Source organism: Saccopteryx leptura, chromosome 6, assembly GCF_036850995.1.
Source record: "Saccopteryx leptura isolate mSacLep1 chromosome 6, mSacLep1_pri_phased_curated, whole genome shotgun sequence".
Lineage (NCBI taxonomy): Eukaryota > Metazoa > Chordata > Mammalia > Chiroptera > Emballonuridae > Saccopteryx > Saccopteryx leptura.
The window spans coordinates 48,350,309-48,365,142 of NC_089508.1; the positions used below are offsets into that span (position 1 = coordinate 48,350,309).

Here is a 14,834-nt window from a genome sequence, read left to right on the forward strand (position 1 = left end):
TCCCCTCGCCAACGCACGCCAGCCCCCTCCCGAGATCGTGCAGCGGGGAGCTAGACTTCCCTCGTCCTCACAGTCCTCCACCAAACCCCTTGTGGCCTGCGGGCGAGAGGAGAAAGACGGGGTGTTTGGCCAATAAGAGCTTCGCTTCCTCGCTCGACGTCCAATAGACCGTTGTTCACAGGCCGGGGCGGGACTAGGAGGGAAGAAGTGGGCGGGCCCGGACTGGCGCGCGGAGCCGCGACGCTGGAGCTCACAGAGTGCGCCTGGTAGGGAGGGAGTCGGTGTCCAGACAACGCGGGAAGGCATCGCCACGGCTGCAGCCGCCGCCGCCACTGGCCAAGGTGCTGGCCACCGTAGACCCATAGGCTCTCTCGCCAACTCAGCCACCCGTTGCAGCCGCGACTGCCTCGCTCCCATCCCGGTCCCCATGGAAGAGATGGAAGAAGAGCTAAAATGCCCCGTGTGCGGGTCCTTCTATCGGGAGCCCATCATTCTGCCCTGCTCTCACAATTTATGTCAGGCGTGCGCCCGCAACATCCTGGTGCAAACCCCGGAGTCTGAGTCCCCCCAGAGCCGTCGGGCCTCGGGCTCTGGGGTCTCTGACTATGACTACCTGGACCTGGACAAGATGAGCTTGTACAGCGAAGCGGACAGCGGCTATGGCTCCTACGGGGGTTTTGCCAGCGCCCCCACGACCCCGTGCCAGAAGTCTCCCAACGGCGTCCGCGTGTTCCCCCCGGCTATGCCGCCACCGGCCACCCACCTGTCACCGGCCTTGGCTCCGGTGCCCCGCAACTCCTGTATAACCTGCCCCCAGTGCCACCGCAGCCTCATCCTGGATGACCGGGGTCTCCGTGGCTTCCCCAAGAACCGCGTCTTGGAAGGGGTTATTGATCGTTACCAGCAGAGCAAAGCTGCGGCCCTCAAGTGCCAGCTCTGCGAGAAGGTGCCCAAGGAGGCTACAGTCATGTGCGAACAGTGCGATGTCTTCTACTGCGATCCATGCCGCCTTCGCTGCCACCCGCCCCGGGGTCCCCTCGCCAAGCATCGCCTGGTGCCCCCTGCCCAGGGCCGCGTTAGCCGACGGCTGAGCCCGCGCAAGGTCTCGACCTGCACCGACCATGAGCTGGAGAACCACAGCATGTACTGCGTGCAGTGCAAGATGCCCGTGTGCTACCAGTGCTTGGAGGAGGGTAAACACTCCAGCCACGAAGTCAAGGCTTTAGGGGCCATGTGGAAACTGCACAAGGTGAGTCCTTAGAAAACCCATACCCAAGTCCCCGCGCCTCTGACCCTCCAGTTTTGCAGCAGTCTGTCTTTTTTTTTTTTTTTTTTTTTTTTTTTTTTTGCGCACAGTACATCCCAGCGGGCGCCCAATGCAGGTGCCTACAATATTTGCTTCCCCCATCTGGTGCATTGCAGGAAACGCAGGGGGATCTTAAACGGTGCACTGGAGAGTTGACTATCTCCAGACAGTTGTTGCGCGGATGCCTTAGAGCGGGTCTCCTGGGGGGCGCTGCCTGTGAGCCAGGCGCAGGGCGCCCCCTCTCCGCTGCGGATGTGCAGCTCGAGGCTGAGGCCAGCATACTGGAATGCGCTGCGTAACTGGGCAAAGTGGCACCAGTGCCCAGGGTCGCCAAGGTCGCTCCAGGGGAGAGCATCCTGTGGGGCTCCGGCCGCGGTCCCCGAAGAAGAGGTGGGGGCGGTCGGGTGGCGCGGGTAGCGGGGGTCTGGAGCAGTTGGATAGGCAGGCGCCGTGAGTCACAGTGGAGGCGGAAGAAACGCCGCAGGCAGAATACTGATGAGCCCGTGCTGGCCCAGACCCCGCGAACCCGCTGGAGGGGTTGCGGATTCGTGTGTTTTTCGCCCAAGAGACTGAGGTGTGGGGTGAGGAAATCCTGTACCGTCTTGGCAACTCGGCTTGCAGACTTAGATCCCGACTCTCTCCAGGAAACCTGGGGCTGGAGTAGTAGGACCCGCGGTTTCTGTGTTACAAGTCAAGGCCTGAGGGGTAGGCAAGCGAGTCTCCCAGGGTAACCCAGCCCTCCCGACCACCCACACACCCATTTGTCTAGGATTCCATACTTTTCCTCCTTCAGTAGTTGTCTGTGCAAACTTTGAGACACCTGTTACCAAATTTATCTTTCTGGACGCTTTTGATAGCGCCTCCACCAAAGCTAGCTTCAAGCAAGCAGGGTGCCTTTAACGTGTTAGGCCATGTCACTCCTCTGCTCAAAATCCTCCAGTCATCCCCAACGTTTCTCATACAATCCTTAGAATGATCCACCAGGACCCACATGACCTGTTGCCCTTTAGCCTCATCCATCTCATTTCTTCTGACTCATTCCCTCTGCTCCAGCCACAATGCCCCTCTTACTCTTCCTCAAGCAAGACCAGACACCTTCTTGCCCCAGTGCCTTTGCATTTGATGTTCCGTCAGCCTAGGATGCTCTTCCCCAAAATGCTATAGCCGTTTCTCTTGCCTCCTTCAGATCTTTGCTCAGATACCACCTGCGCAAGATCTTCCTGACCACAATTGCTGCCACCCATCTCAAACACCCCTTCGTTTCCTCCCTACTTTATTTTTCTCAGTAGTAGTTATCACTATCTGGCATGCTATATATTTTAATTCTGTTATTTTCAAGAGGAAAGAGAACTTTATAATGTTATCTCCGCAGGGCTTGGAAGACAGGGAACCACTCTTGAAGAGATGTGCATAAATTTGACTTCTACTTTTTAAGTAATTAATCCACTTAGTTGGGGGTGTGAAGGGCAAGGCCGGGCAGGGGTTCCAGATTGTTGTGTATGGCGGGGCAAGGGGGTTCTTCACAGCATTTAACTGCAAGCCCAAGGGTAAGGCAGGGCCTGAAGATAGTGTTCAGTCCTCAGATATGCCCCCACTCAGGGTTTCCCAGCATTCCTTGGAGACTGGCCTTTGAGGAAAGCCATTGATATTTTATTTACAGAAAGAAAAAAACCACCACTTTCAGCAATCAGGGAGGGTTTCTTGACTCAATATTAATTGAATGTGATCCACATGTATAGTCATTTGTGTTCTCACATATAACCTATTAAACCGTATCAGTCCTGATGGAGATCTAATTTAGCACAAATTTGAGCCCCGCTAGGCACAAGCCGCTATTTTGAGAATGCCTCAATTTAAATGTTTTTAAATGTTTTTGAAAGTTTCGCAAAAATTTATTTCACAGTCAGTTTTTATTTTATTTTGTGATTTCACTCTTAAACTGCTAACTATTGAACTTCCCTGTAAAACTATCCTTGGAACTAAGACATTAATCACCCTGGCTGGAAAAAAAACAACAAACTTAGAGTCACACACTAATGAAGATGGTCAAACCATAGCATTATTGTTCTGTGGACTAGAGCCTATACTTTACCTATTAAGACTAAAAGCAACCTTTAAATCTGTCTAGCCCTATGTAGATTTGAAATATTAAACCATTTGTTTTATCAGTAATGGAAGTTGTGAATAGACTTGTACTGTACACTAGGTTGAAATTTGGATGTCTGCTAAAAAAAAGAATAATGTTAGAGCCCTTGAGATTTGACAAAGTAGGTTAGGAAGGGAAAGTTGGTTTATTGTTTTTTAATCATGTATTCTCTCATCTTGTGCAGATTTTTTCCAAAAGAGTATGTAGATGTAATTTTATCCAGTCATTATCAGGATTATTAAACTGGCAGAAAAAAAATAAGGTGGAAAGATGACAGATTTTAGCATTCACTTACCATCTGTTGATGAACAACAAACATTACTCTCCTGCCTTATCTCTTTAATAATGTAGTTAATGTGTTAACGCTCTATTTTTCTCATATGTCTATTTATGTTCTAGTTAATGATGCCTCTACTCCCACAAAAGCTCATGGGCCAGAATTTCTATGCCCTTTAAAACATAGGATAACAAAGAATTACACTAAGTATTCTCCCAAAGTTGGGCAGGTGATTACTAAACATAAAAGTTTTCATTAATAGTCTTCCATATTAATTAGCTGTTTCTAGTGATAAAGAAAATCTTATGTGGAGGGAGGTACAAGAAGGTAAAGGGGAGGTAAATAGTGATGGAAGGAGATTTGACCTGGGGAGGTGAACACACACACAATACTATATACAGATGATGTGTTGTAGAATTGTACACCTAAAACCTATATAATTTTATTAACCAATGTCACCCCCAATAAATTCTATTTAAAAAACAGAGAAAATCTTGTGAATGAATATTGTCTTTGGGCTCTAAGTCATTATCTTACACACTCAGGACAAAATGACTAAAGTTTCTTTTTAAATGGTTTTAGTAACAACTAGGTAAAATTCATTAGTTGTCAACCTACCAAATTAAAGTACTTTTCAGATATATTTGATCTTCAAAATCTATGAAAAATAATGCACAAAGTGACTTTATAAGATAAATATCTGGTAACAGTTTTTATTTGATATCAGTACTTGCTATACTCCTTTATCCAGCTTTAAGTTGGTATGAAGAATTGCTACACACACAAAAATGACTTTGTAGACACTTTCAATGATCAATTGAAACCATTATTATTACTTTGTAGGTTTAGCAATTTACATTCCTAAATCTAGCATTATCCTTGAATTCCTGATGTGTTTTATCAGTCATTGAATCAATAATGTGTTTGTGCTGTTGAGCAAGGATTTTCTTTTCCTTTTTATCCTAAACTCTGACTCCTCTTTCTGAATCATGTCTCAATGTTGTTTCTTATCTTCTTCTTCTTTTTTTTATGAAGATTTGTGATTTAAACATTTTTAAACAGTCAGTTGTTATGCTTTGATTTTTAAATTATTCTGGAAAAAAACATTTGCTTTGTAGAGAGGTGACATTAAATATTTCTGTAGCAAAATATATTATTTAATGTAACTAAAATGATATTCAGTTAACTATATATCAGCAGTAAACACAATATATTAGATAAGATGTCCCTGTGGTGGCCCTGGCCGGTTGGCTCAGTGGTAGAGCGTGGGCCTGGCGTGCAGAAGTCCCGCGTTCGATTCCCAGCCAGGGCACACAGGAGAGGCGCCCATCTGCTTCTCCACCCCTCCCCCTCTTCTTCCTCTCTGTCTCTCTCTTCCTCTCCCGCAGCCAAGGCTCCATTGGAGCAAAAGATGGCCCAGGCGCTGGGGATGGCTCCTTGGCCTCTGCCCCAGGCGCTAGAATGGCTCTGGTCGCGACAGAGCTACGCCCCGGATGGGCAGAGTATCGCCCCCTGGTGGGAGTGCCAGGTAGATGCGAGTCGGGCGCATGCGGGAGTCTGTCTGACTGCCTCCTGGTTTCCAGCTTCAGGGGAAAAAAAAAATGTTCCTGTGGTAAATATAATATGTAGCATATGTTCATATTTTTTAATTTTTAAAGTTTATTTCTAATTCAAACAGAACATTCTCTTTGCAATGTAAACATTCTTGCAGGCATTGAGAATGCTACAGAGAAATTAATTGTTCCTCTTCCTACTGATATAATGGAAATAACTAGATGACAGGAGATCTGGCTTTCAGATCTGATGCTGCCACTTACTTGCTAGTTACTTTAAGCAGGTCTCATAAGCTCTCTGTGCTTCCTATCCACAAGGGTGAAAAGGAGCTAACACTATATTGTGGTGGTATTTTGAAAAAATAAATGTTTATAACTTACTAATTTCAGTTTGACCCAAGAGAAAGATTTTACATAAAATAGAAGTTATTGTCTCACTGGTCAACAATAAAATCTCATTCCCCCAGCTTGGGGTACTTCGCTGGCTCCTTGCTGAGCACAGAGTGCAGTACAAAGGCTATTGTGGGAGGTGGCCTAAAAGAAGGAGCCACATCATTATAGGTTCGGAGAGAACACTCGGTTGAATTAAGCTCAGGGAATAAGAGTACTACACAAAGGTTAATGTACATATTAAACAAAGGTATCTTATTTTTTAATAACAAAGTTAAAACAATAACTGAAACGACTCAGTTTATTTTTTCAGGTTTTCCAGTGAAGCTATTGTTACCACATTAAAGTATTAGAAATTGTTTTTCCTGTATATACCAAGAAAAGGGTCAAATCACAGTTTGCATAAAATAAGAGAAAATGATCACAGCCCTCTTGTATTCAGTAATAAGATAATACCTGGACAAAAATTACCTTTACCATCAGTACAGTGAATTGCACTTCTCTCACCTGAACACTCCTCAAAGTAAATATCATATATTGATGTAACTTAACTTTGGCACAGAGGATAGAATTCATTACAAGATAAATGTTTAAGAGCAAATTAGTTCTATACTATCAATTTTATCAGTTTTGTCAGGGATTGTTGGTTGTAAACCCACCTCACTGATCTCAATTCAATGGAAATGAAACAAAATCATCTCACAAGAAGAATGAAACTGGAAAGCTAGAAACTTAGTTAGTCTTTGTATTTGTCAGCTTGGATTAAGTTATGCTACAGTAACAAGCAATTTCCAAAGCTCAATGAATTACAAAAACATCTAATTTTTTACTCATGTCAATGTTCACTGAGAATCAGCTGTGGCCCTCCTGTGCCAAACTTATGGCAGAGGAAAGACAGCAAAGCAGAATCACTCAAGGGCCCTTAAAGATCCTACTCTGTTGTGGCATGTCACTTCCACTTACATTCCATTGGCTAAAACAAGTCATGTGGTCAAACTCGATGTTTGTGTTATGGGAAATACATTCTTCCAGCAGAGAGGCACGGGAGAAGAGTCCTGTAGAAGTGGGCAGAGAAGAGTTTGAACAAATAATACAATCTGCCACATGCTTAACTCTCATCTGTACTTCTTTCTCAGTATCGTACTCCTTGACCTACACAAGGCCCTATCTAACTCCTCCAGTCCCAACTCAGCATGATATTTTAGTTCAAGTGTGCACCATCATCTAACTAGTGTCTCTGTGTCTCTTAGTTCTCATTTTCAAGCTCAAAGAGAAAATCCAATTGGCTCAACTTGAGTCATGTATTTCCTGATGGCTGTCTGGGTCATGACCCCACCCCTTTGGGTAGGTGGGTACAGAAGACTAGGGAGAGGCCAGTGAGGCGGTCACCTCAGGTGTAAGACTTAAGAGGGCACCAAAAACTATTTATAGGTTTGCTTCCTTTTTATTGATAGAAATGACATAAAAGAATAAGTAGAGTTTTTTGGCATTTTAAGTATCTCTTATCTCTGCAGATCTAAAACATGTATAAGTCTGTCGTGGAAAACATAAAAATATATTTAAACCTGTAAGCAAGTATCTGCTTTAGGTTTACTTTCAGTTTTCTTCTTGTACATTTTGCCAAGGTAGTTGAAAGAAAATACATGTGTTCCTATTCATGAATATGTGCCTGGCCCACCTTTTACCATAATATAAAAAGGAATCTATGAACTGGAAAAGCCTGTTGTTTAAGAATGGATTTAAGAATTGCCAAATTAAAAATTTTCTCATAAGCGTTGGGTGTTTTACATGATTAGTTCTGGTCAAAGAAGAAACTGTTTCTTAAAGAATTAGCATTGGAAGTAGGATGCTTAACAGTGTTTGGTGTGGAAATAGCCACCTCTGTCATTAGCCAGTACACATAGGTGGTTAATTCTGATCTGCTGCTGAGTTATTCATGGGAAACCGATTTTCCAGCAAGATAGCATCAATTCAGCTTTATTGAGATTTTTGTTTATCCTATTTTTACTCTTACTTTGCTTGCAGCTTGCATTTTAAGAAGCCACTGTTAGACACCAAATATTTGTTACTCTCTCTCTCCCATGCTCCAGAACAAGCCTGCAAGAAGGCCAAGCTACTCTGACCTGTGCTGTACATCAGTCTAAACCATTACTTAGTCTATTAAAAAAAAAAGCAGGTTGCAGAGAGAAATAAGTGTGAATATTGGCAGTTAAACAGCTTCTACCTAATAAGGCTTTCTGATTTTTTGTAGGGAGCAAATGCTTGGAAGGTTAAATATACACAGGTTCAACTAATTACAACTCACCAAAAGCCAAAGGGAAATGACTCTATTAACATAATCTCCCATTTTTGATCATCTATATTTTAGTTTCTTTTCTTCAGTGCAAATAACCAACAGCTGATTTTACTGTAGATATGTGTAGTCCATTACATAGTACTGCTGATGATATTCATTCCATCACCCAGACACACCAATTTATAAAACTGATAAAATGGTGTCACTTATGCTATGCCACCCCCCTTATGAAATGTTATCCCAAGAGCATTAGTAACATAAAATCAAGTGTAAAATTGGACTTCCATCCAATTTAATACCTCTTACATGGTACAGATATATCTGTGGTGCTTTTAACAAGCAGTTGTATTGACTTTATTGACTATCAATCAATCTTCTGGCCAAGGCTTAGCAAAGAAATATGATAAACACCTTTCAGTACACAATCAATGCCACATGAGGAAGTTGATGTTTTCATTCAACTCATGTTATCTGACTATCTTCTGCCATGATGGAATTGAATCTGACATTGGTGGAATTAAAACATTATTCAGTATTAAATAAAATTTTATCTACTTTCTACTTTAAGGATCAAGACATATAGTATATAAAGACTTGTAGAACCACTGATTTCCAAGCTGGCTTCAACCACACAATAAGGATAAACAATGTAACTACCACTGCCTTACAGTTCAAAATGGCACCTTTACACCTGTACTAGGACATGGGTTTCTAATTCCTCTGGTCACAGCCCATAATAATTTTGTGGAAAAGTTTGAATTGATAGTAAGGTCCTGCTTTGTAGATATAAAACATATTACTAAAACTATTGTTATTAACTGGCAAATCAGCACATAAATATTTCACATGAATTTTTAAAACCATAAAGCCAAAAAGAAATCTAATGCTTCTAGCATTGAGAATATCCTTGATACTTATTTTCCAAATAGGCTGCACAATCTTACATTTCTCCCAGCAGTGTATGAGGGCTCAGTTTCTCAACAGCCTCCCCAACACTGTCTGTCTTTTTGCCTAGAGCCATCCCAGTGAATGAGAAGTGGTGTTTCACTGTGGTTTTGATTTGCATTGCCTAGTGATATTGAGCACCTTTTCATGTGCTTGTTGGCTATTTTTAGACCTTTTATAGAGAAATGTCTGTTCAAATCCTTTGCCCCTTTTTAAATTGGGTTACTTCTCTTTTATTGTTGAGTTGTGAGAGTTCTTTTTCTATTTTGGGCACTTACTTTTAAAATTGAAGAGACAGAGATGTGAGCCTCTTATCTGTGAGAGATACTTACAAGGACTAAAAAACAGTCACAGATTTGAGCATGAGGAAAAACTTGTCAAGACTGGCCCAGTAGGACCTACTACTAATTCCTTGCCTAAAAACCTTTATTATCCAGTTCTGAGGCAGAACTTGTATAAGCTCTATCAAGATTGGCTCTTGACAAATAGAAAACTGGAAAAGTCCAAAAGGAGGAGGGGGGGTAATGCTTTAGTTATCAAGGTCCTTGGATATAGTGGCTGTGCTTCCTCCTTGCCTTTATCTAGTTCCACTTCTCCTGACATTGATAATGGAATACAATAGTATAAATTTCCAGTGGGGCTATGATTTCTGTTACTTATGGCTTACCAATGTGGTATTCAAAAAAAGTCACTTTAGGGTGTCAAGATAGATGGTGGCTTCTCCACTACATTTAAAAGTTATGAATTGATAAAAGGGACATTAGATCTTTGAGATCATATGCCCAACCTCCTTCAAAATAAGAAAAATAAATCCAAGAACACTTCAGTAAATTACCAAAGCCATATAGTACATATTACCCCCCTAAAATTGATTTCTTAGAACTTATTTTAAGAGAGTGTTTTATTTGTCTATACAATTGAATTAATGTTCCTTCATTACAAATAGATTTTGGTTTTTTAACATTGGACTTCAATAGATAGTGCCTTTGCTCAAAGGACCGATCTCATGGTAGGATATCAGCATAAGGATGGAAATGGAGAAATCTGTAGAGATTAGGTTTTGCTTTGAACCTCACACGGGGGGGGGGGGGGGGGGGGACCTACTGCATTGCATGGCTGTTCCCTTGGAGTGGCAGTCTGACTGGTTCCTGCTCTAATCAGAAGCACAAAAGAAGTTTATGGAATGAAGCAAAAGAGAGTTTCCTGTTGTTCTTCTCTGCTCTGGTGTGCTGCTTGGCAGCTTTGTTGGCTCCTTACTAGCCATCAGTACTCTCTGCTTCTCCTCTCTATCTGTGGTCTCCTGTGATTCTTCTCTGTCTGTGAGCCCAGATTTAGTTCCAAAATATGAGCCTTCTTTCTTCATCATCTCTGTGTCTTGTTCTGACCAGAGCATGTGTCCTATCTGCTCATCCAGCTCCAGAACCTTGACCAGCAACTTCTGGGAAGTCTCTCTGCCCAGTCCGTCTGGCTTGTGCACCTTCTGCCTAGCGCCTAACACTGGCTTGCCCAGCCCTGGCTTTCTTCCCAGTGAAGGTCCCAGTACTGACAGCTCCTCAAGTCATACCTTGTGAGCAGCAGCTTCAGGGCTGGCACTGATCCCAACAATAGATTACTATAATGTACTTGGCTGATCACCTATAATGGTAAAATAAGATTATAACATGTACATCTGGGTTGTATAAAAATGCATTCACATAACTCTTTTCTTTTTAAACATGCCATAAAATGATTTAACTAAGTACAAACATAAAATCTATTGATATAAAGCTACCACTGAAATTAAATATCGTGGATATTTAGTAGAACTTGGAAGCTCTGCTTATGTTGAGAACAGAAAGTGCAGAATAATTTATAAATTTTCATCTGCAAAACAGGGAAGGAGTGATTTAATAGGTAGAAGATTATTACCCAATTTGGAGGCTGACCAAAGACTGGTCAATTACTCTCTTCTGAGTGGAGCCAAATAGTTCAATTACATTATAGTTTTAATCCCTCATGTCTTCTGTTTACTTTTATGAGAACAAAATCATCAATTTACCACTTATGTTATTTAATTTGCTTGTTGTTATAGCTTTTGAGTTATGGTCAACTATTTAGTTTTCTAAAACTATGTGTACAAAAAGTTATTATTGTGAAATATAGCCATCAAAAATTAACTCAGTTAAAAAAAAATTGACCCAGTGTTGCCTAACCAGGTCGTGGCACAGTGGATAGAGCATTGGACTGGGACGCAGAGGTCCCAGGTTCAAAACCCAAGGTTGCCAGCTTGAATACGGGCTCATCCAGCTTCAGTGCGGGGTCACTGGCTTGAGCATGGGATCATAGACATGACCCCATAGTCTCTGGCTTGAGCCCAGAGGTCGCTGGCTTGAAGCCCAGGGTCGTTGGCTTAAGACCAAAGTCGCTGGCTTGAGCAAGGGGTCACTCACTGTGCTGTAGGCCCCACCCCAGGTCAAGGCACATATGAGAAAGCAATCGATGAACAACTAAGGTGTAGCAACGAAGAATTGAGGCTTCTCATCTCTCTCCTTCTTGTCTGTCTGTCCCTATCTGTCCCTCTCTCTGTCTCTGTTACAAATTAACCCAGTGTTTTTAGTCATTTTTAAATTAGTTTGTCTGAACAGATTTGCATAAATATTAGACTTTAAATTTAATTTAATATTTGTTTACATCTCCTGATTTTTCATCAGGCATTAAATCATATTTATCATTGGTACATTAAACCCACTACATTCCCTCTTGTCATATTGTTCTTTAATCTTCCCAGCCCCTTTAAGGAATTTATATGATCTGTGTTCAGAGTTCCAACCCCACTCTGACTACCTCAAGGCCCAGTGTGGCTTGGATGGGCCCTTACTGTTGAGTCAGACTCAGGATACTGATGATGTAGCGTGAGATCACTGGCTATTTGGCTGATACTGAGCTCCGGTTGTATTCAGCTGCTCAACTTGGGAAATTCACACAGTAAGGGAGGTTTCCAGTTTGATCACATAAACAAAGCACTTTTATGTGCCCAGAGAAAAGATAATGGTTACACAGATAACAGTGTGTGACCATTTTTATTCCTAAGCGCCTCTGAGAAAAACTGGTTCTTGTAACATATTAAAACCAAGGTCATGGAACAGCTGTTGCTAGAACAAGATTTGCTGTGTAAATTGTGCTGTGAGCTGTGATTTCATATTAGTGTTTTGTCCACCATGAACTCTTTCTTTAACAGTGAAGATCATTAAAATTGCTTTATGAGGACATTATGCGTGTTGAAGCTGAGACTGGGGGCCAGGATATAAGTCCGACAGCTCATGATCACCTTACCTTAAACTTTAAAATACCCTATCAAGGCAACCATGACACCTACAGGAAACATGAGACTCCTCCTCCTTGCTTCTAAAAGCTGTTGACCACGTAAGCCACCATGATGTTGCTACCTCAACAGTGCCTTACTGGCTGAGAGCAAATGATGACAGCATTTTGACACATACCATATTTCCCCATTTATAAGACACTCCCATGTATAAGACACACCTTAATTTTAAGGCCTGAAATAAAAAAAAAATGTATTACATAAAGTTATTGAACTCGTTTTATTCATCATAAAATTCATACAACTCCTCATCACTGTCAAAACTTCCATCCATTAGCTTGTCCTCATTTGTGTCTGATGACGAATCACTGTCTTCATATATTGCCTCGTCCTCAGTTCCATCTATGGCATTTGAAATGCCACAACCACTGTATAAGACGCACCTAGTTTTTAGAACCCAAATTTTTTGAAAAAGGGTGCGTCTTATACATGAAGAAATATGGTATATAAGCTAGAAGAATCTGAGATGCACAGCAGGAATTCAGGTAACAGACAATAAAACAGGTAAAACAGGAAATAGCTTGAACATGGCAGAAATGCGAAAACTAGTCTCTGGTTAAGCCCTTTTGTAGCAAGCACTAAAATGAGAGTGAGGGCCAAAGGATGTGAGCTCAGCTAAAAAGTCCTTTCCTTGATAAAGCTATTGTGGGGATTGCTTGCACGGTATGGTGCAGCTTACTGGTACAGGGCCAGAAAAGCTGGGTTCTCTTCCTGGCTCTACTATTACTCAGGGAACAAAGTGGAGGGGTTCAGAACCTGGGCCTGAAGCAGACCTCCTGGGTTCAATCCCTGAGTTTTTCACCATTTAGCTGTGTGAACTTAGATAACTCCCTTTTACCTTTCTGCGCCTTCCTTTTCTCATCTGTAAAATGGAGATAATAATCAAACTAACCTCCAGGGATTGTTGTGAAGATGAAAGGAATGGCAGACACAAAGCCCTTGGAACAGAGCCTGGCCGGAGTAAGTGCATGATTCATGTGTGCTAGTGTTACCTGTTAGAGGGGGCTGGTAGTTTCTGCCCAGACCTGGGCTGGTGATAAGGACTGGATGACAGAACGAATGTATGAAAAAGCCTTTCCAAGGTTTTATTATTAGATATTATTATTATTATTATTATTATTATTCATCTATATATGTGGAGGGCTACACAGTGCATGGAGACTGGTTCCCTTACACATCAGTCTCTTCCCTGGGGAAGAGGGCAAGCCAAGCAGCCAGGGAAGGACATAGTGCCTTTCACAGAGAGGCAGAGGATAAAGAATCAGAAAGGAAAGGCAAGTCTAGGAGATAGAAAATTTTAGCAGGAGATTATGACATTCCCTTAGAGTCACTCCTGACTTTGATATATCATTCCATAAGAAAAAGGGCCCTGAGAAAGAGCCCAGGCTTTGAAGCCAGAATAACTCTCTTTCACTTCCTTGAGTTTATCTTTGGTAAATTATTTAATCTATCTGTGACCCGGTTCCCTCATCTGTGAACACACCACCCACCTCCTTAGCTGTATGGCAAGCTCAATGAGATTGTCTTTGGAAAGTGCCTAGAGTTAGCAGGTCTTCGATAATTAATAACTTATTATTCAAGTCATTAAATTATTTGTTCTGGTCCTCAGGTACTCTTGTAGGTGCTGGGAATATATCAATGAAAAAAAAAACATTTAGAAATTCCTGCTTGCTAAATTAACATTTTTTAATGAAACATTGTGTTCTTGCTGTGATCCTCTTTTAGGTTTTATGTTCTCTGAGAAGAGAGCACACAGAGATTTTTTACATTCAATGCATCTTGCAACAAATGAGGTAGAAGTTGGGTACATTAGCCAGGGGTCTTCAGAGAAATAGAACCAATAGGAGGTGTTATAGAGATATATAATTTATTATAAGGAATTGGCTTGTGCACTTGGGATCTGAGAAGTCCCATAACTGCCATCTGTAAGCTGGAGACCCACGCAAGCACCAGGGGAGCCAATGGTGTAATTCCCAGTCTAAGGGCAGGAGAAGACCGAGTCCCCAGCTCACGCAGGCAGGCACAGAGAACAAATTCTATCCTCCTGCTCCTCAGTGTTCTGCTTACGTCTCAGTGGGTTGGATGATGGCTGTGGTCACTGGAGATCTCCTTTACCCAGTCTACCACTTCAAATGCTAATCTCATCCAGAAACATCCTCACAGACACATCCAGAAATAACATTTATTGTATTTCCCCATGTATAAGATGCTCCCATGTATAAGACACACCTTAATTTGGGGGCCCAAAATTTGAAAAAAAATGTATTACAGAAAGTTATTGAACTCAAGTTTTATTCATCATAAAATTCATACAACTCCTCATCACTGTCAAAACTCCCATCCATTAGCTTGTCCTCATCAGTGTCTGATGACGAATCACTATATTCAACGATGAGTGCAAAAACAAGGGCGAAAAAACGGGAAATGCAAGTAAAAAAATCTACAACCACTGTATAAGACACACCCAATTTTTAGACCCCAAATTTTTCGGAGAAAGGTGTCTTATACTTGAGGGAATACGTAGTAAACATCTGGGCACCCCGTCAGGTTGACACATAAA

At 42.0% G+C, this 14,834-nt stretch overlaps 1 protein-coding gene across 14 annotated transcripts in view; it reads left to right on the top strand.

Annotated features, from left to right (window-relative positions):
- Positions 1 to 279: 279 nt before the first annotated feature.
- Positions 280 to 14,834, top strand: part of TRIM9 (tripartite motif containing 9) — a 113,376-nt gene continuing 98,821 nt past the window's right edge. For all 14 annotated transcript variants that reach the window (XM_066342197.1, XM_066342201.1, XM_066342204.1 and 11 more), the window contains exon 1: positions 280 to 1,249. In XM_066342197.1, the coding sequence (XP_066198294.1) occupies positions 428 to 1,249 (822 nt within the window). In that variant the 5' untranslated portion in view covers positions 280 to 427. The remainder of the gene's footprint in view (positions 1,250 to 14,834) is intronic.